We start from the raw sequence: 21687 nt of genomic DNA, 5'->3' as shown, positions 1-21687 counted from the left end.
CATTGTGCATTCTTGGCCATTCTCTGTTTTTAAAAGGAAGATAAATCTAATACCAACTGTCTTGGCTCACCTCCTTGTCACCATATTCCTCCTCTTTAAGGGAAAGATCAATCTGTTTGGGATGCGTTTTATTTTTCTGCCAGCCAATGGTAATCTAGGAACAGAGCAAAGACGAAATCAAAGAAACCCACCTGAGATCTTCCTCCTCTTTGAAGCACCTGCTCGTCTCCCTCAGTATTGAATCTGCGCGCTACGGCACAGGGCTCTGTATGTTTGTTGCCATCATGCAGCCTTTTAATAACTTTGATAATCCAAGTGGCATTTAATCACTTAGCTCAAAATGTTGCGGCATAAATGTTATTTTCGATGTTTGCTTCAGCCGTGTCTTGCAGCTGCAGGTAAATAGATGGTGGGTGAGAGAAAGCATTGACTATGAACGGTGCTGGCTGTTCAGAATTTAAGACATTAAGACTTAAAAGAAATGTTGACAGATTTATTGAACATTCATTTGTCACATAAACATGCTTCCATTGGTAATCATTTGATTGCTTAACGTCATACATGAAGTCAAGGGATTATAACTGAACTAGATGTAAAGGGGTTTTCGCTTCGGTCTGCAAACGTGCTTTGTTACAGGCATAAATGTCTGCATTTATGAGTCTGCAATCACGCAAACTCAAACTGTGTCCTGAATTAAGCAGCGGCTGCAAAGAGATATTCTGGGATATCGTTGTACATCTAATTTTAAACACTCACGCAGCTCCATGGTTCTTATTTTTTATTACAAACGAAGGAAGCGGGGATGCACAGTATATCGGCATTAACATGGTTATCGACCGATGTTGGTTATTAACACCTCAGTATCAGTCCCAAGTATAAAACCAAGCCGATACAAATGAAATAAGTTTATATCCATCATGTTGCCGTTTTGTAGGTATTTTAGGAGGGAAGGGGTTTTACAATTTATTTTAAAGGGTATGGAAATAAAATATAAATAATATTGTAAATATCAGTTATCAGCCGCAACAGCAATCTTAATATTCAGGTATCAGTATAGGCCGTAATTTTCATATCGACACAGCCATGAAACGAAGCATAATAACATATTTCTTTATTTACATAATAGCATTTATGTGCTAACTAACCTAAATGCACATTAAGAGAAAAACTGTTGCCATGTAATGTTTGCTGTTTGAAGTTGCAACTAAAGAGACTTGTTGCAAAAGAAAGAAGGCCTTAAATATATAGTACCATGGAAAAAAATGTAACATAAATAACAACCATGTTGTTAGTTGAGCTACGGTGTCGTGCAAGTTCATCTTTAACAAGAGAGAGTTCTAAGTTCGGTTTTCACACAGGATAACTGTGTGAAATAAATCGTAATCACTTTGTCACTTAATCATTCTGAACTAAATTTATCCACGAGCGTTGCCAAGTTTAAGTATTTCTGTAAGCTATGAGAGTTTGAGCAAAAGCCTCGTTTGGGATTGGAACCCTGGACGGCTGCATCAAGGACTAATGGCCTGAGGATATGAATCGCCAGTTGTACTTTTCGCTACAAGTAATAACGATAATATTCACTTCCAATAGCTGCATTTCTTTAAATTATGAAATTTAAAGTATTGTCTTAAATAAATTTTGACTGCATCAACCTGCAGTTAAAGTTGATGACGACAAAGTTTCATCTAGACTTTGGATCACCATTTTTTGCTGCCATATTGTAGTTATATGTTAGCCAAAGGGGACAAAAAGGTATAATGAACTGAAAAGCTTCATGTTGAAAATGCAAAAGAGAACAGCTGTAACGTCTGTCTGCTGCAGGTTTAACACCAACCACTGCTGCGTACTTTACACAGTCCCAGTCACAAAATACAGCAAAAAATGAAACCTGCTGGGTCCAGCATCATACATCTGCTGCTCTCAGTATATCGCTTGACTGCAGCAACTCTCCTCCATTTCGAGTCAAAATATATTTTGCAGCCCTTTGATCGATCCGAGCAGTTTTCAAAAACGCTGCTGCTGTTTCCAACCGAGTTTGACATGTTCATTACAAAGATAAAGATACGTTCTGCAGAGACTGTGCAGACTCCTCTACTACAGGAGCTGCATTTCTCTTTAGTTCTGGCTGTAAAAAAAAAAAAAGAAAAGAGGATCTATAACTTTTAACTATGAGAGAAAGTTTATACGTCGCAGAACATTAAATATTAGCACGGCTTGTTCGCTGGCCTTCTAACTTGCCTGTAATCAGGAATAATCATTGCGGTGTCTGATCTGTACAAGTTTCCTGTGAAGGAAAGCTGAACGGTTGGAGACTTTTTATGGTATCCGTTCCATCTTTGTGCACAAGTTGACTTTTATCTCCTTTGCGGGGATAAGGAGAGTTATCATCTGTCAAGCCGTACTACTGTTAAATGCACATGAGGAGTCGGCTAATGTGTCTTTGATATTAAATTTATGGACTTGTTAATGATGCTGACCATTAATGATGGGCTGAAAAGATGGAAATCTAATCCCTCTGTTACCAATCACTGTGTGAGACTTCAGGCATCCTGTTAGCGTTTGATTTGCATGAGGTCCTACTTTTAGATGGCTGACAAAACGGTAACGAAGGTCCATATGTGAGACGGTGTGCTTCAAAATGAATTGAAGATATCTCCCCCCCTGCAGTGGGTAAATCAGCTATGCTGTATTTTGGGTTTCAAAATCTCAAGAAGTGAGACTTGACTAAAATGTGCAAGTTAGTGGAAAATCAATATTAGCAACATGTTTAAAGTTACTATGTAATGGCATAGTACCTTGCTTTGGATTCAGCTTCACTGGTTAGAGACGTCCACTCTTTTCAAAACAATGGTGGCTGGTAAGACGTCTCGTTTCTTCATCTTCTCCCTGTGACCGAGGGATCTGAAGTTTGGGAGTTCACCTTGAGGAACTACAATATAAAGAGGATAAACATATAATTTACCTTTTTTTTTTTTTTTTTTATTCCCCAACTGTCTTAGGGAGCACTTAGGTCAAAGAACATTGTGCATTTACTATAACAGCTACTTCATGCTTAGGCAGTTGTGATTTTAAATAAATAAATGTATATTTTTTTCAGTGTTGGCCAACTCTAGCTTAGGTCATAAAATGTCATGTGATAAGCTTTCAGCATCGTAATCACCTGTGGTATTGTGTGAAAATATTCAGTCATCCATTAGTTCTTCAAACTTTGCTTCCATGTCATGATGACATGGTTTTTGCAACCTGCTAGCAGAGAAATAAAATGGGAAGAGTGAGATTTCTGGTTTAAATTTCAAGCGTTTGTTCTGCTAATAGCAGGATAGCTACTCTAAGTTTGCTATTTTTGATTTCTTTTTTGTATGTCTGTATGTTGTTGTTTTTTTTTGTTTTTTTTTTTTTTGTATGTTTCTATGCAGAGACTACCAACTCAGGTTTTAAGAACCGACATCAATGCTGCACGACAGCTTCTGTCGTCCCACCCTGCCGGCTGTTTATTTGTAAACTCACACCTGTTAAAGATATCACCGTCTCCTCTTGTGATTCACGAATAGCCTGAGGATGCTCAAAGGCTGCTCCTCTTTGCAGGTTTATGGCTGAAATGTTACGTGAAAGAGGCTGAAGGCTCAGAACGTCGCAGGCTGAACCAGGGGTTTGTCTTCTCGCAGACAACTTGGCAAAGAGCCTATTTGAATCTGAATTTTATTTAAATATCTTTACTTAAATCTATGAAAAATACCCCATATAGTATGACCTGACACAGAAGTTACTATATTGACACCAACAAGGTGATTCCCAAAGAGCTTTTGGCTGAAAACTTGGCAGTAGATGAATGATGACGCATCCTTTATTTTGCATCAAGGTTTCACTGGCTTTTATTACTTAGTTTTTAGATCTGACTTTCAGGTAATGTTTATTTCCACATAAACTATCTTTTTTTTTTTAGCACTGGTATGTCTGTTTCATCCTTCAGAAGTCTACTCATTTTGTTTAAGTACACATGCCATTCTTATATTCTGTTATAGACGAGAAATGAGTGAAACTCAGCCAAAAGATGAAAGAAGAACTTTGCAAAGAAGAACTGATGACTAAGATAACTTTTTAAAAGATTAAAAGAGAGTCTAGCCCCTTGGAATGAAAATATAGAGTTGTTTAAACATTTGCATACCTCTGTCTCTGCAACTTGCTCTTCTTTTTTTTTTAATCAGCCATGATCATCAGCACTATTTCTTTTCCCCCACAGCAATGTCGCTGACCTTTTTTGTTGATGTAAAGGTCAACCTGAATGCAGGTTGTTCAGGTTTCTTGGATAATGAGAGAATCTGTCATAAACAGCCTTTCTGACTTGAAATGCTCTGTAAGTCATCCTTTATGAGGACTTTACAAGTTCTGTAGAAGGAGACAGAAGCCCTGAAACATCCTGTTTATAATGAGCAGCTCTGTAAGAAGGTAAATTAAGCTTTCTTTCAGGTAACCAATGGCCTCATCAGTCAGCCTAATGATCTGAGAGGTATACGGCATTGTAGCACTTCAAAACAAAATAGCTGTCCTACTCTTCTGGCACATAATGGAAAATTAAGGTCACCATCTGCTTAGCTCAAGAACCCAATATTTGCAGAGCTGTGGTGGCTTATAAATATGCAATCTGTATTTTTCTGCCAATTTTCTCATGCCGGTGCATAATTGGCAAGTTATTCATAAAAATATGAATAAACCTCTGTTTCAGAATAGTTTACAGAGTAATATTTTTCAGCAAGCTAATGACAATTTCCTTGCGAACACATACGGAAACTAAACTAAAGCTGATAGTGAGTTTTACTCATTAGCAGGCCTTCTTACTTTAAGACATTTAAGCATGTTTACAAATGGAAAAATCCAAAGCAGGATGTCTAACCAAATGTTCCCAATGTTTCTGGCCTCTTTATATTTTCTTCTTGATTAATTTAAAAAGAAAAAAATTGCATTTTGTGGACAGCCAAAGTTGACTTTTGTACACTCCACAGACTAAAAAACAACAAGGTAGTGAAACTATTCGATTAAAAGGGCTGGCAATCAAATGGCTCACCTTGCTTATATTTTTAAAAACACTTTTTATAGGGTGCAGCGGTGGCACAGGGGACCCATGTAGGCCACTAGTGCCAAAAATACACTTTGTAAAAGCATGATCCCACCCAGGACGAATTTGAAAAACTCCATCAAAGTGGCCGGGGATATCCGGGATGGGGTTGTGTTCAGGATGGGGGGGGCAGCTGTAAGCAGGGCTGAGCGTTATCAGAACTGCCGGCTCACGGGACTGACTCAGTAAAGCTCGAACCCGATGCTTCAGAGGCAGTGGAGGACAGGATCCGTCCAGTTATGTTATCATATATATTTCTCACTTTAAAATCAAGGCGGGATCACCGGCAGCTTTGCCCATCATGATTAATTTGTAATGTGGACATGAAGCGTTGTTGATCTTCTCTTTGCTCTGACTGCATCACGCAGGTTTCAGTAGGAGGGAAGGCAGAGAGGGAAGTTCACAGCAACCGCGGTGAAGTTAGTTCCAGGTTGGACGGTGGACATTTGCGCTTCGCAGCTTCAGTGGCATCTGCTTCCTGTTTGAGCCGATACAGGGAAGCTGATCTGGGGCTGCCACTCGGTCTGCTGGCTGGCTGCTGAAGCCGTGGAGCACGAATATCCAATATTCAACCCAATACTAACTTCACCGCGGTCTGACAACAGCCCATTCCGACTGTCTCAAGGCACTAACAGCAGACAAATAGGTTGCTTTCATGTAAATCCACCAATGATACATAAAAAGTTGGTAGTTTTGTTTCTGGTCACTTTTTAAAAGAAAAAAAGTTGCTGGAGGGTGTAAAAAGTGAAACAGCGCTCACAACGGAGGCACAAGATGGAGAGAGCTGTGTAATTTTTAGGACAGAGCTGCTTTATGGCCCACAGCAGCAGAGATACCGACATAACAGCCTCCGGATTACGTCACAGTCACCGAAAGCAATATTAATTTGAAATTCAATGCAAGACCACCGTTTAACCCTAAGAGGGTGCCGCACTGACAATTTTAGACACAAAAGCAGGATTTCAATAATATGCATAAACTTTTCAAAATAAATGGTAAATGCCTTGTACTTGTATAGCACTTTATCAAGTCTGATGATCCCGAAGCGCTTTATACTACAATTAGTGTCGCCCTAATAAATAAGGAGCAGGATATGTAGACCAATACTATAAGACAATCATGTTAACAGTAACATGCGAGAAATGGCTCACTATGCAAGGCACCATTATATTGGGGTCCAGCAAGGACAATCATGTTCAGTCGCTGTGACCACAGGGTTGTGAACAATGTAAATAAAGTAACAAATGATGCTGACCAAGCAGCAAGCTGTAAAAGATGAGCCACCTGGCTGCATGTCATCATCTCTCCCATTGTTCTCTAATGAGTTTACCACAATTCAGACATATTTGCTCTGTCAGAAGCATCAGAAGCCTCAAGTTTTGCCTAGATCAAAGACTACCTGATGAAAGGACCAATTTTTGAGTCTCAAGAGATGTGTCTAACAAGGTGGTCAGGAGCACCACAGGGATCTGTACTCTCACCTTTCCTTTTCACCCAATACAGCTCACACCTCCAGTACAAATCAGAGTGTTTTCATCTGCAAAAATACTCAGATGACTCTGCAGTCTTTGGGTGTGTCGGAGATGGACCAAAGGCTAAGTACAGAAAGCTGGTGGACCATTTTGCAACATGATATAGAAACAATCATCCCCAATCCAAATAAAACAAAGGAGATGATAGATTTCAGGAGAAACAGGAATAGGTCAAACACTATTTACATCTCTGGAGAAGGAGAGAACCAGGTGGGGGAGTACAAATACCTGGACAGGAGACACAACACTGAATCTGTCTACAAGTGAGTGCTGCTCTGGAACCTCTAGAGATGATTGTGCAAAGGAGGATTATTCATAAAATAAAGATTACGGACAATCCTAAGCATCCTCTTCATAAGACTGTCATACATGTCATAGTGTGTCTTCAGTCAAGTTTCTAAAATCCACAGTAATACTGATCGCTGCCCACAGCCATCATCAGAACATTTCTTTGAAGAAACTTGGATAATATCAGCTTCATTTATCTTCCCTTTGGGATTAATAAAGTATTTGTGGATTGAATTGTGTATTTTTTTTGCTTGCAAATTTTCCATCAGCAATTATGCAAAACTGAAATAATTCAAAACTTAATTGCAAATTCTGCTAATTGAGCTCAAATCATCCAGTCTGATTCCTGAGTTCCAGATACCTGAAAGCGCCACATTAAACTCTTTGAACAATTGTACACAAATGTAACCAAAAATGTTTAGTCATTATCACACCTTTAAGAAAGGAGACGGGTTCTGTCAGAACTGAAAGTGCATTGCTGCTTTTTGAAGAGGCAGGCTGAGGCTGGCAAAAGAACGTCCTTATCCACAGTGCAATGAGTCTCTTCGCAGCAGGGACTGAAAGGGCACTCAGAGACAAAGAAGGCATTCCTCCTAAAGCAACATAAAAAGCCAGATCACAGTTTGAAAATGCACTTGGGGACTAAACCCTTTTTGGAGACATGTCCTGTGGTCTGATGAAAATAGCATTGAAGTAGTTGACCTTAACGGCCATCTTAACATTTGGAGAGCAAAAAATGGGACACCCCACCATCCCAACTGTGAAATATGCTTTACTGCAGCATTGAATGATGCAATTAACAAAATGGACCAGGAGGGGGGGAAAAAACTTCTCTGGAAATGAAGTCACCAATGGGTCTTCCAAACTGACAATGACACCAAGCATAGAACCACATTAGTTATAAAATGGCTGAAGGAAAGCTGTTTGGGGGCAGCAGGCTATCACAAAGTCACAAAACCCTGCTCTCAGTCGCTTGGGTTATTTGTAGGCAGAGCTGAAAAGGTGTGAGAGAGTTTGATGGCCTTCTGACCTGAGGAAGGGGGCTAACCTTTCAGTGAAACATTGTAAGACGCTTAAGGAGAAATAACCAAACTGTATATCTTCTAAGCCATTCAGTTTGGAAGGTAATTCTATCAAATACTAAGAAAGTGCATTTGAACATTTGAAAAGAATCTAACAATAACATCTGTTGCTCATTATTCTGGCATTCATCAGATCTTAATACTAATTGAAGGCTGGAACACCATACCTGCCCAATTAAAAACCCTCACAGACCTAAAACAGTTCAACAACAAAGTAAAACAATGGCTCAAATTTACTCAAACCTGTGGAAATTAGAGCAACGTTTGTATATAGTCTGTATTACATGTTCTGTATGTTTTTCATGTTTGTATCTTACTGTTTGTATTCGTTTTGTCTTAGGGACCTGGTCTGCAAATTAGCTATTAGCTTGATGACCAATGAACATGGCATCGGTTGCACTTCAAATTGTAACAATGTATAATTTTATGCTCTGTCCCTATCAAACAAACGTATTAATAATACAATTAAAACAGAAGGTTAATCTGTATGTAATATTGTACAGGGTAAATAGCTTTTTTATACATTTAAGGTAAAAATCTGGGTTTAGCTTTATGCTACCTTTTAAATAGGATAAGTTGCCTTTTGCAGCTGAGTCCTTGAATTTTTGAATTAATACTGTAAGAGCAGCTCATCGTGTTGCATTATCATATGCCTCCTCGAACCGTATGTACAAAAAAAAACAGCTTTTAAAGGGTAGAAAGCTTCAACATTTGAGGTGAAATCTCAAATGCATTGAAAGGACCTTTTTTTCTGTTAGGCTAATTTAGCCTTTTCTCTCCAGCGAAAAACTTGTTGCGTATTGAGATCCCGCTTTCTGTCATTTGGGCTTCTTGGCACTCTCCATTGAGTAACTCTGAGTGACCATTATAGCACTGTGATAAAAATGGAAACGTCTCATACTTCATAGTGCATCATTTACACACCGGGGGTTTTGTTTGCCAAGCTCCTGAGCCTGGGTGTTACAGCTATAAGAGTAATTTATGTTATTTAATGCATAGATCTGTTTCGCCGCTGTGGTCTGAGAGCCTCTTCTTGGGAGCACACAGCTTTGTACAGGACACAAACTGTGGCTTTTATGAGATTAAACAAAACGAGAGTACAGTGCAATCTGGTCCACTTAGCTCTATGCCTGCTTGTGTTTTGTGTGTTAATTATAAGAGCTAGTGTGTACAGGTTTACTCCGGGAAAGGTGTAGATTACAATGAAGCATAACTGGCTGTATTGCAGGGTGCCTTTCAGTTCAGTTTGCCATTGCCAGTTTCAATCATGAAAGGAAGGTTTATATATATATATATATATATATATATATATATATATATATATATATATATATTGCATTAGATTTAAAAAATGTCTTCCATTGGTGAATTAGCTGATTTAAAAAAAAAAAAAAAAAAAGTTTGACTCACACGTGGAGTCCTTTTTCAATTTTATCTCTGCGTCTTTATTGTGATTGGTCGTCTGATCCAGCTACACTTGCATCCAATGAACAGGTTTAATTTACAACGCTGGGAACCAGCTTCAAGTCAGTCTTTAGTTTTAGGATTGGTTAGCCAAGAGTAGGGTTTTTTTTTTTTTAAGGAGACTTAAAGAAATGTTGACTGCACTGTGGGGGGCCTCTGGACCTTCACAGAGCGAGCTTCTAGATGGTAAACTTAAGATGGCGCTAGAGCTGCACAATATCAGCGAAATATCTCATTGCAAAGCTGTTGCTGTAATTTGTGATAGTTGTCGATTATGATGAACACTTTTCTTTCTCTACCAAAACACAGTGTCCCCACTATACCTTGTGATCTTCAGATCTGCCACAGAAAGGTATACATCCAGTGTTTGCATTAGACTCCATCCAGCAGGCCTAATGTGCTGCTGATATGCAGACCTTAAATGACTGCTGCACCCCACCAAATGTTTTTTTTTTTTTTTTTTTTGCAAGCAGTCTTTTGTAATCGAGATAATGCGCACAATGATAATTGTGAGTCATGCAGCTGTAGGTGGAGTGATGGCTCATTGTTAGACCGTCTATAAATAACATGCTTATTAAAACAAATTTCTACAATTACATCCCAGAATTAAAGAGAGCAACATTATTGCTAACTAACAAGAGTGTGGGTAAAAACAACCCACTGTGTTGCAAAACCTATTTCTCTGTTAGCATTGTTATTAAATACCAACAACTAAATGTGTACGTAAGCAAAAGATAACTGTTTTAATTCAGCATTTTAAAACTTACTTTGAGCTTCTTATTGGTTACATTTACCTGACTGGTTGGCTGATTTTATGTCGCTGTTTGAAAAAAAGTATTTCTGAATGCTCATAGAGTAAGGATGATGTAAAAAAATAGAAAATTAATAGTTGTTGGATGGTAAGTACAGTATTAACCTCTAGTTACATTATATTGCACAATGTGAAGAGTTTAACATTATACAGAGTCAGTGATGCTAGATTTGATTAATAGTTTCCAGCCGAAAATTAACATAAAACCCTCCCAACAGTAAAAATAAATAAAATTAAATACAGCCTGAATCTCAGCGTCTCTTAAACTCAAGTTAAAGGCACATAACTATTACTGTTACACACCATTAGCAAACAAAAGCACTAAAGAAAAAAAGTCACATATACAGTATCTGCACAAAATGTGCAACTAAATAACCTACACACAAAATAAGTTATCAATACCCTCCCAACATGAGTTGTATAAATAATATAAAAAATCTCTAATTTTCTCTCTGAGTACAGATCAGTCTAACATTTCTCTTTCACACACAGCGGCAGCAATGCAACAAGTTGCCCAGTTGAAGCCTTATTGGGGTATTTACAATCAGCTTTGACCAATACCATTTCTTCGTGAAACTTGATTAACCAATGACTATTAAAAATGTATGATGTCAGGTGTGACAGATTCTAGCTTTTTTACTTTTCTGCCACACGAAGGCAACTATTTGGATAGAACTTTACTATGAATACTTCCTAAAAACTCACCAAATGTTGTGAAAAGCAGTCCTATTTCAATAACCTGGCCAACTGCATTTTTTTCTCAACCTAACATGTTTAAAAGAAGCCCAGCTGGGTGGTTTTCAGCCCAATCTGGCAACTCCGGTAGTCATAGTGCACCTTCTGATTTAGGAAATGTAACCTTAGAAAAGAAAGTCCTCGTGGTTCTGCGCTATTCTGGCCATCAGAGTTCTGCAACCATTTGCCTGACTTCAACAACCTGAAAGAAAGCTATTGATGTGTCCGTAGGGGGGGAGCTTAATGAGTTTAATTTGTCAAAAATGTCCTGTACTACTGACGGGGCTGACCTGATGTAGCACCCGGCTGCTTTGATCACCCTCTGCAGGGCTTGCTGATCGTGAGCCGAGCAGCTCCCAAACCATCGGGGGAGATCCTAACTCTGCTCAGCTGCCACAGATGATAAAGCCATCGCTCGGCTTTAGAGAGCAGAGCTTCTGTATGCTCGAATTAGGTGATGTCTTCCTGAATGTGAACATAAAGATTTATGAAGCTGCTTACTCTGCACAGGTACATCATTGATCTAAATGGGCTTGTGGAAGTGTTTCTTTTCTGAACTCAACATTCAGTTCCTTTGTTTCGTTGGTATTTAGCGACCGGAATAAATGTATCCAACACACCCGAATCAAATGATTGTGTGACCTCCTCAGCAGCCATCATGAGCTGCAGAGGCCTTTTAATCGCTCCTTTATTTAAGGCAGGTGTGTGGAAGCAGAAAAACACTTAAAACATGCAGGACAGTGGGTCCTGAGGACCTCTGCTGTAGGCCGACTAATCATTAGCTACATTTACATGGACAAAGTAATCGGAATAAAGGGCTGATTGGAATAAAAATGCATCAACTACACAAACCAATCAGATTGTGATGATAGGATTAAGATCAACCAGAATTAAATTGTAATCTGAATGAAAGCAGTGGTTAATGCCGATTCATAATCCGATCAACGTGCATGTAAGCGCTTGTCAGGCTCGAGTTATTTCGAATGTGGCAAACTGACCCAAGTGTGCATGTGCGCCCGACGTAAACATGACGTATTTCCACCTTGGCGAGTGATGGAAATATCTCAGGAAGCAAAATTGTCGGGGCTCCCGTTACAACATTTCTGTTTGGAAAAAAATAAGAGCTCAAAATTGTTGCTTACTCTGTAACGTTTCAACCACAATTAGAACTTCGTGCAAATCCAGCCTGGACGATCGGAAGACAAACGAACTTGTGTAATACTGCTTTGTTTACCATTTTTTGTTGTTCAGCACAGACAGAAGTACTTCTTCTTCTGTGTTTTTGTTTAGGGGACTTGGATAACTGCGCATGGTTATATGCTGAATAAAGCCAGATGCATATACACGCACATTATGATCGGATTGATTGTGTGCCCATATAAACAGTACAATCCGATTATTTTTATATATATATATATATATATATATATATATGACTGCACTCACAAAAGAACTTGTTACTAGAGTGCTAAGTAGGCCTCTACTAGCTTTGCACACTTCTAAACAAACTGTTTTATCAATTGCTCTTGGCAAAATAGGTCAGGTTCATTCAGAATGGAAGAGGAGAATTTGTCAAGTCTTGTCCAAGAATCTCCACTGGATTCAGACCTAGACTGTGACTCAGCTGTTGTAACAAATAAATATGCTTTGATCTAACCGTTCTATTGTAGCCCTGGTCTTAACTTCACAGTCATTTTCCTGAAGAAAGGTAAATCTCAGAGCAGTGGTCTCAAATTCCAGTCCTCCAGGGCCGATGTCCGGCAACTTTTAGATGCATCTCTACCTCAGCACACCTGACTCCAGTGTTGACTCATCAGCAGAGCTCTGCAGTTTAGCCATTTAACTCAGGCGTGCAGGGCAAGGGACACATCTAAGCATTGCAGGGTACCTCCCCTCGAGGAAATGAGTTTGAGACCACTGTGCTGAAGAAAAGGATGCCCACAGCATGAGGACACCACCACCATGCTTCCCTGTGGGGGTGGTGTGATCACGGTTATGTGCAGTGTTGGTTTTCCACCAAACAGTGTTTTGCAACCAGGACAAAAAGTTCAGTTTTGCTATCATTTGATAAAATCGCCTTCTTCCGCATGTTTGCTGCATGTCCAACGGTTATTTTTTATTTTTTTTTTGCAAACGTTACAATGGATCCTTGTAGCTCTTGCAGAGTTCCCCTGAGCCTCTACATTATTAAGCAGGGCACTTCTAATGGCGCTTGGTTGGACTGGATTTTATTTAGGATATCAGGGGGATATAAACCAACACCTCTTGAGATTTTTATTTGTAAGAAATAAAAATCTTTACTTTCCATTTCTCCATTATACTGTGTTGGTTTATCACTTAAAATCAGAATCGTGTCAAGGGATGTGAATCCTATTGCGTTGTATTTTAAAACCCGGGGTCTGCTCGTTTTAATGTTTTAAATAATAATATTCAGGAAATCACTACTATAGATTTATAATTGAAAACAAATATTATTTATTTCCTTTTTAGATCCTGGATTTTTGGGAACAGGTCCAAATGTGTCTCTTAAACTAATTTCTGTGTATAAAGGTGTAGAATAATAGTCCCTGCCTTGAACTAACCACATGTACTATTAATGTTAAAACGCCATCATTAAACATATGTATCGTACCTCCTGATCAGTTATTGATGCATTTAAATGATACGTCATTAAAGTGGCCTGGTTTTACCGCGCAGCATCGAGGTGAAATGTGACCTTAGAGTGCCACAAGCACACATGGTGATGGAGGGAACCCGAGCCGGCTATAAAATTGAGAAGACGTATAAAAAAAAAAATTTAATTCATTTAATGCTTTGTGCTGGACTGTGTTTGAAACAAGCACTCTTGGAAATTGAACATTTTGTCTTCGGGAAGAGTTGGCCTCCGTGTGTGCGTGTGCGTGTGTGTGTGTGTGTGTGTGTGTGTGTGTGTGTGTGTGTGTGTGTGTGCAGGCGGCGGGTGATGATTGAACTGCTTTGAATGGAGTGAAAATGTCTCGCACCCGCATCACACATCACTAATTTCTAACGGCGCGGCCCGGTGCAGGGTGTTGTAAATGAGTCTTTTAATGACTGCGCTGTCCAGGCCGTGGATCATCGCTGGAGTCCTGAGAAATTATTAAAACGTGACTCACTCAAACATTCCTTTAGCTCCCCGGGAACGTCGGGGACGAAGAAGGAAAGGAAGGAAGAAAGACCTGGTTTTTGCTACAAGGGGGTGTAGGGGGGAGTGGATTTATTTATTTATTTCAAATCTTTTCTCAAATCTCCTTGGACTGCTTCTGCAAATAAATGGCATCCCGAAATGTGTGCCACTTTAGACGGCTGCCGAGGTTCAAACAAATTCAATGGGGCTGCTTAAAGCGTCCCATTTAAAATTTATTGAAAAGAGATTTAGGCGAGATGTGGGGGAAGAAAATCAATTTGCAACAGTTATGAGTTATGAAAACGGATATTCGCATCGATTGGCGCCCGCACTTATCTGTCTGCATGTAAACAAACGTTCCCGCGGAGGAAAATGCAAATTGCGTTAGCCTCGGCATCGCCGAAAGTCAAAACCCGGCTGCTGGGTTTATGTGCCGCTCAGGATGGGGCTCACTCTGCTTGGGAGTGATGTGCGGCGGCACCTTTACAGAAGCGGCAGCTGTAATTCTGCTGCAAACTGCATCCCATACGCAGAAGTCAATAAAAGCGGCCATCAGGCTGCCGTCTTTAGCAAAAATGTTCTGCCTTGTTTACAACGAGGCAAATATGACTGAACTCGGCCTCCCAATAAAACACGCGTTTGCACAATGAGGTGTAAAATAGGAGAGTCGGGAACGGTTTGAATGTCTTCACCCGTTAAATCCTCCCCTCAGGTTGGAATCGCCAACGAGAACTCTGACCCTGGAGGCTCCGAGAGGGGTGGAGGTGAGCGCCGGCGCGGGGACGCTGAAGATCAGCAGCAGGAAGGATCTGCAGCTGGAATCCACAGAGGGAGAGGTGAGAGGATCTGCTGTTACACACAACTTTTGATCTTCTGTCTGTGGGGTTAGTGTGGAGCCCGTAGTCTTTAGCTCGCACAGATGATGGCTGCTGAAAGGTTTTAGGTTGCTCTGCAGAAGACATTTTCCTTCTCAACATCTTAATGTATGGAAAAATAGACAAAGGATTCAGAATCAGCTTTATTAAGCAGGTTTGTGCACACAAACAGAGAATATGACTTTAGTTCCACATTGGTGTACACACTTTTTCAATATAAATGTATGGATTTGGTGGGTTTTTTTTTTAAAACAATCTAATAAACCAATAAAATAATAATCTGTCTAGATAAGTAATCGAAAAATAGCTGTAAAGAAACATTTGGCAATTTAAGCTTATGAAAATAATAATTAATGTTGCGGTCCAACCATAATTGGTCTCTCCATCCATCCTGAATCTGCCATCTTCATCCGTCCATCTGCCTGACCATCATTTGGCGGTAATTAATCGATCTATCACTCATCCTGCCATCATCATCCATCCATCTAGTCCAGCTATCTCCACTCATCTTTCTAAATGTCCATCTATGCCTCTTTCTGACCAGCCTAGTATTTCTAGGTCCCATAGGCGAGGCCTGACTACTCTAAAAGTATGAAAGGTAAAGTTTAGCATCGTATTCATTGTTTGGGCTCAAACATGCCGAGACATTTGGATGTTTGTGTGTCTGGAAACGCCTGGAGGCGTGAGGCGAAGAGTACGCCGGCACCCTTGTTCCTGGGAAATGAAAGCCCGGCCTGTGCCTCCACGTGGCTTTATGGGGTTTGCACAAGGATCTCAACAAGTGTCTCAGCTTGACTCTTCAGTCTGTTCAGCAGTTGTTCGGATAATTCACAGGCTGATGATGTAAAGCGGAACTCCAGACTTTTTATGCATCGGTGAAAACGTCCACTTAGCGGCTTGGCTTTTTAATTAAGAGTCTCATGTGGTAAAAGTCTGTAGATGAATGAAGATGGTAATATTTAAACGCCTTCATAGAACAGGATCACTGTCAGCAGTGATCTTAAAACAATTGCTCCATCCGTAGCTTGAGTTAAAGGGGGGGAGATCGCAGACTGCATTACTGTGAGGGAGCAGAATGAAGACGGTCTAATTATACTAAGTGGTGAGGAAACATTCTTGGATCTTTTTACTTTAAACAACGTTGATCAACTACGCCAGTAATCCTGAGAGTCACGGGGTGCTGAAAATGATTATTTATGTGTAGAAGTAAAGACCTTCTCATCGGAGCAGTGCTGCTGCTGCTGACAGTGAAGAACGGCTTTCGGGTGGCGGTACTCCACCTGAGAGCCGTCTCCGGTTTGTTTTGACCTCCAGCGCATCTCTGACGTTCTCTCCTCCAGATTCTCCTCGACGCCGACAGCGTTCGGCTGGAGAACCTGCCGCTGGGCCTCCACGCCGGCTCCACGGGCCAGGCCCCCGGGAAGCAGGCCGTGTACGAGGTGTGCGTTTGCCCCAGCGGCAAGATCTACCTCTCTCCAGCCGAGAGCGTTTCCACCTGCCAGGCCATGAGCAGCATCTGCCTGTGGAGCTGACCTGAGAGCAGCGTGTTTGCCACCGGAGAAATGAAAAAAAGAAAAAGAAAAGAAAAACACCTGAATATCAGCTCTGCGATCTGAGATTGGCGGAGCGGAGGTGGCATCTTCCCCTCGTCTGAGCCGTCAGCGATCGTAGCAGGACGGAAGCGTCCAAATCGCTGCCTGCGGAGCATCGACAGACACTCAGACTTCACTCGCCGACTACGGAGGAAAGCGGCGGCAGTTCTCTGAAGCCACGAATGCATCAAGATCAGTTTTTACGATCTTAGCATAGGCAGAGGAAACAAGTTTTATTTTTATACTTGTAGGTTTATGGAGATTGTTTTGAATATAATTTTTCTTGTCAGTCAGACTTGCAGAAATGAAAAAAAAATAAATCAAGCACAAAATGAAAAGCTTTTTTTGTGTGTGTGTATGTGTGCCTAATCCAAATATGTTTCAGCAAAGTAAGAGGCTGTTTGGGATCAAAATGAAACATGTTGTCATTTCTGAAGCTTGTGTTAGAATAACACTTTGAGGATCCCGATGGAAAAAAAAACAAACCGAGGTGAGTACTTTTCCATTTATTTGCTCCATTTATACCAAACCCTGTCTGAGAAAATAGTCGTTTTAATGTCTGTTCTGGATCGCCGTCATAACTTTTGGTATTAGCTCTTTTACAACTCTAAGAGGTACAGCTCCAGTCAGAAATTTATAGGCACTTGTTGAATAATTACATCCAGTGCTTTTATTGAATATTTCAAATTACGAGAATTGCCTTTATCTGAAGGTTTCGCTGAAAGGGGGGAGACGTGCAGTAAATGGCCCAGGTCTGGGAATCTGTCCAGAAACTCCACAACGGCTTGCTTTTCACGTCCAAACAGCGATTTTGATGCGTATTTGGGTTCATTGGTGCGTAATGCGGCTGTGAGACAGACCCTCAGCATGATGCTACCTCCGCCATGCTAGTTTTTATTTTTCAATGACCCAGTGTGGATTTAAAAACACAGTAAATTCAAACTTCTGCACCCAGTGTTTGGTTTTCAAATGTGAGCCTCTGACTGGAAAGGTCTTTAGTGTAAACTATGAGAACTTTTAGTAAAACATTACAGCTGGTGTATGATCCAGGTCTGTTTACTCAGCATCTCTCGTTTACTCGCCTGCTTTCATCGCTTTCTAGTTAGACCCCTGACAGGTTATTACCCGCACCCCTCGGAGGCTTTCCGGAGGCTGGCTTACCTGGGCACCCCAGCTGAGAGCGAGGCGGGCGGCCATGTTTCATCTGGCCTGCTGGAGAGGCTCGCCTTCGTCGAACTCCACTCCCTGAAGGCTTTCCAGAGATGAGCTCGTCCGCTAAGAGCCGTCTTCGCTTCATCTAAAGGGTAAGTTTCAGACCTGCGGCTCCGTGTTTATCCTCTGCCCTCAAGTGCAATTTAAAGGGCAAATATATTCCAGCGCCAGAATAGCTGAAAAATACCAAAAGCATGAAACCTAAATAAATCATAAGTCGGTCTTTCTATTGATTTTCAGAGAGGAGGTAAGTGTTTTTTGTTTTTGTAAAACTACAGCTCTCTAAAAGGGAAAAAGCGTTGAGGACGTAACATGCAGCAGCAGAGGGTGACCACCGATGGCAGAAAGGACCTTTTCGTGTTTACCCTCACTAAGTACCTGCAGCGTTGACTTGTTTTTTTACTATATATCTGCAGAAAATGTCCCTTGATCTAAAATATAGTAGATTTAGATTACTGGAGGGGAAAAAAATACTGCCAAACATATTCTCCAATCAAATTGTGTGAACAGTGACATCCTCCTTGGTTGAGTTGTAAGTCAGATCATAAATTATCCCCCATAATGTCAGGTTACACTAATGACTTCCTGTGAGCAATTCGGATTCAAACCAGTCCTCCGATGAAGGATTGCTGTTGATGGATGCAGCGATTGTTAAAGCCAGATAGGTGGGTGATAGCGGTGCAGCTAACCCAGGGGCTGTTTATACATGCAGAAAGCGGGTGGAAATCAGAGGAGCTGTTGCCAGAATTGCCTCCAGATACCATCTGAGGCAGAGCCGATGCTGGCAATGGGACTGAATAATGATTTTTATCTAGGTAGCACCTGAACATCTCAGGTAACGCTGGGGAGACGAGAACGAGACGCGCAGGAAATGATTTTTAAAAAGTCAAAACAAGTGTCTTTCATTTATTGACTGGTGGCGTTTCTTACTATTATTATTAAAATGTTTCATTCGTAAACCTTGCCTTATTAAATTCCATCCATATTAAAATAGCACTGAGGTGTTTTGAGCTCTCCATACCGCTACAAACTGAGTCACTCCTTATGAATATGCATGCCGCCATCGCGTCTAATACTTTTGGTGGTCAGAGTTTTAGAGTTTAGAAATAACCACGAGTTCAAATCCAAGTATTTCAGGTCTGGGAAAACTCAGTCTAAAAAATAAAACCAGAAATGTGTAGTTTATTATGGTGGAGTACTGGGGGGAGAAAAAAAAAGTATAATCTGAGGAGCAGCCAGCATAAAGTAATTACCAGAACAGTTTCTAGTTAACCTCCTGTCAGCTGACTAATTGGACATTTAAGGCGAGTCCCTGTTGCCCCGTAATAAACAGGACCGCCGGGGTAAGAGCAGAGCGTTATTGGAAGAAACCCTGAAAAATGGTTCTAATAAAGTGACTAAACGTGACTCTAAAAAGCCAGGTGGAATGAGCTTTCATTACTCAGAAAGTAACGCGAATCAATACCATCTGCATCACATACCAAACAGTCCAGTGGGTTTTCATTTACTAAATTGAAGCCCAAAAAAAAAAAAAAAAAGTAGCTTTTGGGAAAGACATTTTAACGCATTAATAAACAGAATAAAGCCAGAAAGCACCTGGCTTTGGGGTTTATTCTGGTTTCAGAAGAGTGAGTGGAGGGGGGGGAGGGGAGTCAGCCCGGTTCTTTTACTAATGCTGTCCCCCCCCGTGTGCCTCGTTGTCCCCTGCGATGCGGACATGTTGCTTACTCAGTGGACATGCAGTAAGTTCTCCACCTGCCATACGCTGGGGCATTACGAGGGGCGCGCGCGCCGCCACGGGCGGTCTGTGCAGAAGTGGCCTGAGGAGAGGGTTTAATTGCCGGGGCGGGAGACAGATTTTATCATAACATGCTGCCGCACGGTCACAGCTGGGTGCACCTTAACATTTCCTTCCCTCTAATTAAGCCCAGATTTACTGTTAGAAAACCAAACTGGGTTCTCAAGAACTTGTCCACTCCCCCGTGCCATGAATATATATATTTTTTTCTTCTTCAAAACGTACAATCATGAGAACAGCGAGGTGCACATCATCCTGGAGTTATTGAGTTTCACACGCCGGGGCAGAATAAAGGTCTCTTCCGGGTGCTGGAGTTATTTAAACCCACAGCGGATCCCACACCGTCATTATCTATTAGACGGAGACGAATCCACGAGGGAAAGTTTGTGCAAAGCTAAGCACAGTCTCAAGACTCATTAGCTCACAGAACACCTTTAGCTTCTGTAGCTTGAATTAATCATTATCTTCATTACTTTTAGTATCTCATATCATTTTGGAACAGCTTTCCTCCAGACATTTATTTCTGCGCAGCTTTAATATCCTACCAGTCAGGCTGATGTCTGGATGTTGGGAGATTTTTTATTTTTTTTCTTCTTCCTTTCAGCCGTCCTGTTGTGTTTGGGACGGCAGGTCTGGGCCAAGCTTTTACCCGTCAGACAGATGTCCTCCCATTTAATTCTGAAAAACCTTGGTTTGCATTAGAGGTCCTAGTCAAAGACTACAAGCTGCCCAGCAGCACCATGCCTGCCTGCATGTACAAGGCGTTTATGTTGAAACGCTTTTTTTTTTTCTTTTCTCCAAATACGTCGCTGCTTATTATGGCCAAACGTCTCTACTTTGGTCTCATCCGTCTCAGAGACGACGTGCCGGAGGTTTTCTAGATCCGTAACATCCGACTTTGTAACCGAAAGCCCGCAGAATCTGAGGGTAGAGCTTTAGTTTGCTAGAAACTTCTCCGAGCATTTCACGCTCTGACCTTGAGGCGAGGCCATGCGGACGTCCGCTGCTGGGCCGGCTGCCAGCTGTCATAAATGTTTTCCCTCGTAAATAATCGTGTTCTCTGTAGTACGCTGGACTTGTTGTGACCTCTCCCAGGTCACTGCCGATGTCTTTCCACCCCGGCACTGTGTTTAACGCCAGCCCGCCTGCTCCAGACCTGAAACCTGCCACATCTTCTGCTTTTCTACAGGGCCTCACCCTTACTGACCCCGTAATTAATCCCTGCACTGAAATGTTCTTCACCCTTAAACCTGCGGGAAGCAGCAAGGTTGTATTTAATTTGTCACATTTTAACTTTGGCTTCATTTCTTTCTTTTCTTTTTTTTAAAGAAATAATCAGAATCTGTTTTGTCTGTTTGTTTTTTTAACTGAAAGCTGAAGTTGAATTTTTTTATAACCTGAGAACGATTGTAATCTTTTTATATTATTTGCCTTTGAGTAAAATCCTATAGACCTTGAGCAGGATGTACTTGTCCCGTGTCGTGTATTGGTCTGGAGAAGGAGATGCTGAATAAACGGTTCTGATAAGGCTTAGCGGAAAACACCAAGTCACTTTTGGACATGTTTGGATATCTTATCAGCACTTTTACTCCCATATCTCTGTGATATATAGGTGAGGAGAGTGAAAACGTCTCCCTGGACGTCCACTCTACGTTTTGATTTTTGTGTGCGCATCTCATTGATCAGATTGTATCTGCTTTAGGCGGGGTTCAGGCTTAGTTGTTTTACGGGCGATCCCTGAACATTTAGAAATCCTGCAAACACCCCATGAGGTAGATCAGATAAAGTTTTAATTTAAACACACATTTTAATAGTTCTTTCTAATTCCTTATCTGCAGACCTGCTGTCCAGTACACTGACATGAAGCCCAGGAAACTGAGCAGACATGAGTGCAGACGAAAGTGAAAAAAAAAATAGCACGCAGCACCAATCATAGCAGTGTTTTTAATAAAGTTTATTATCTCTGATCGCGCCTTAACAGGAATGATTTCACTGCAGCGACAACGAAGGGTTGGTGCTGCCACCTACTGGCCGTCAGAG

The 21687-nt window shown here is 41.1% G+C and overlaps 1 protein-coding gene across 1 annotated transcript in view; it reads left to right on the top strand.

Moving 5' to 3' along the window:
• The window catches only part of LOC105936250 (zeta-sarcoglycan), a 59897-nt gene extending 43289 nt beyond the window's left edge, over nucleotides 1–16608 (top strand). The window contains exons 8-9 of the mRNA XM_021323771.2: nucleotides 14883–15006; nucleotides 16386–16608. Of these exons, the coding sequence (XP_021179446.2) occupies nucleotides 14883–15006; nucleotides 16386–16577 (316 nt within the window). The 3' untranslated portion in view covers nucleotides 16578–16608. The remainder of the gene's footprint in view (nucleotides 1–14882; nucleotides 15007–16385) is intronic.
• The last annotated feature ends 5079 nt before the right edge of the window (nucleotides 16609–21687 follow it).

The sequence above is a fragment of the Fundulus heteroclitus genome, chromosome 14 (assembly GCF_011125445.2).
Source record: "Fundulus heteroclitus isolate FHET01 chromosome 14, MU-UCD_Fhet_4.1, whole genome shotgun sequence".
Classification (NCBI taxonomy): domain Eukaryota; kingdom Metazoa; phylum Chordata; class Actinopteri; order Cyprinodontiformes; family Fundulidae; genus Fundulus; species Fundulus heteroclitus.
The sequence above is the reverse complement of the archived record's forward strand: the minus strand, read 5'-3'. Positions and strand labels throughout refer to the sequence as shown.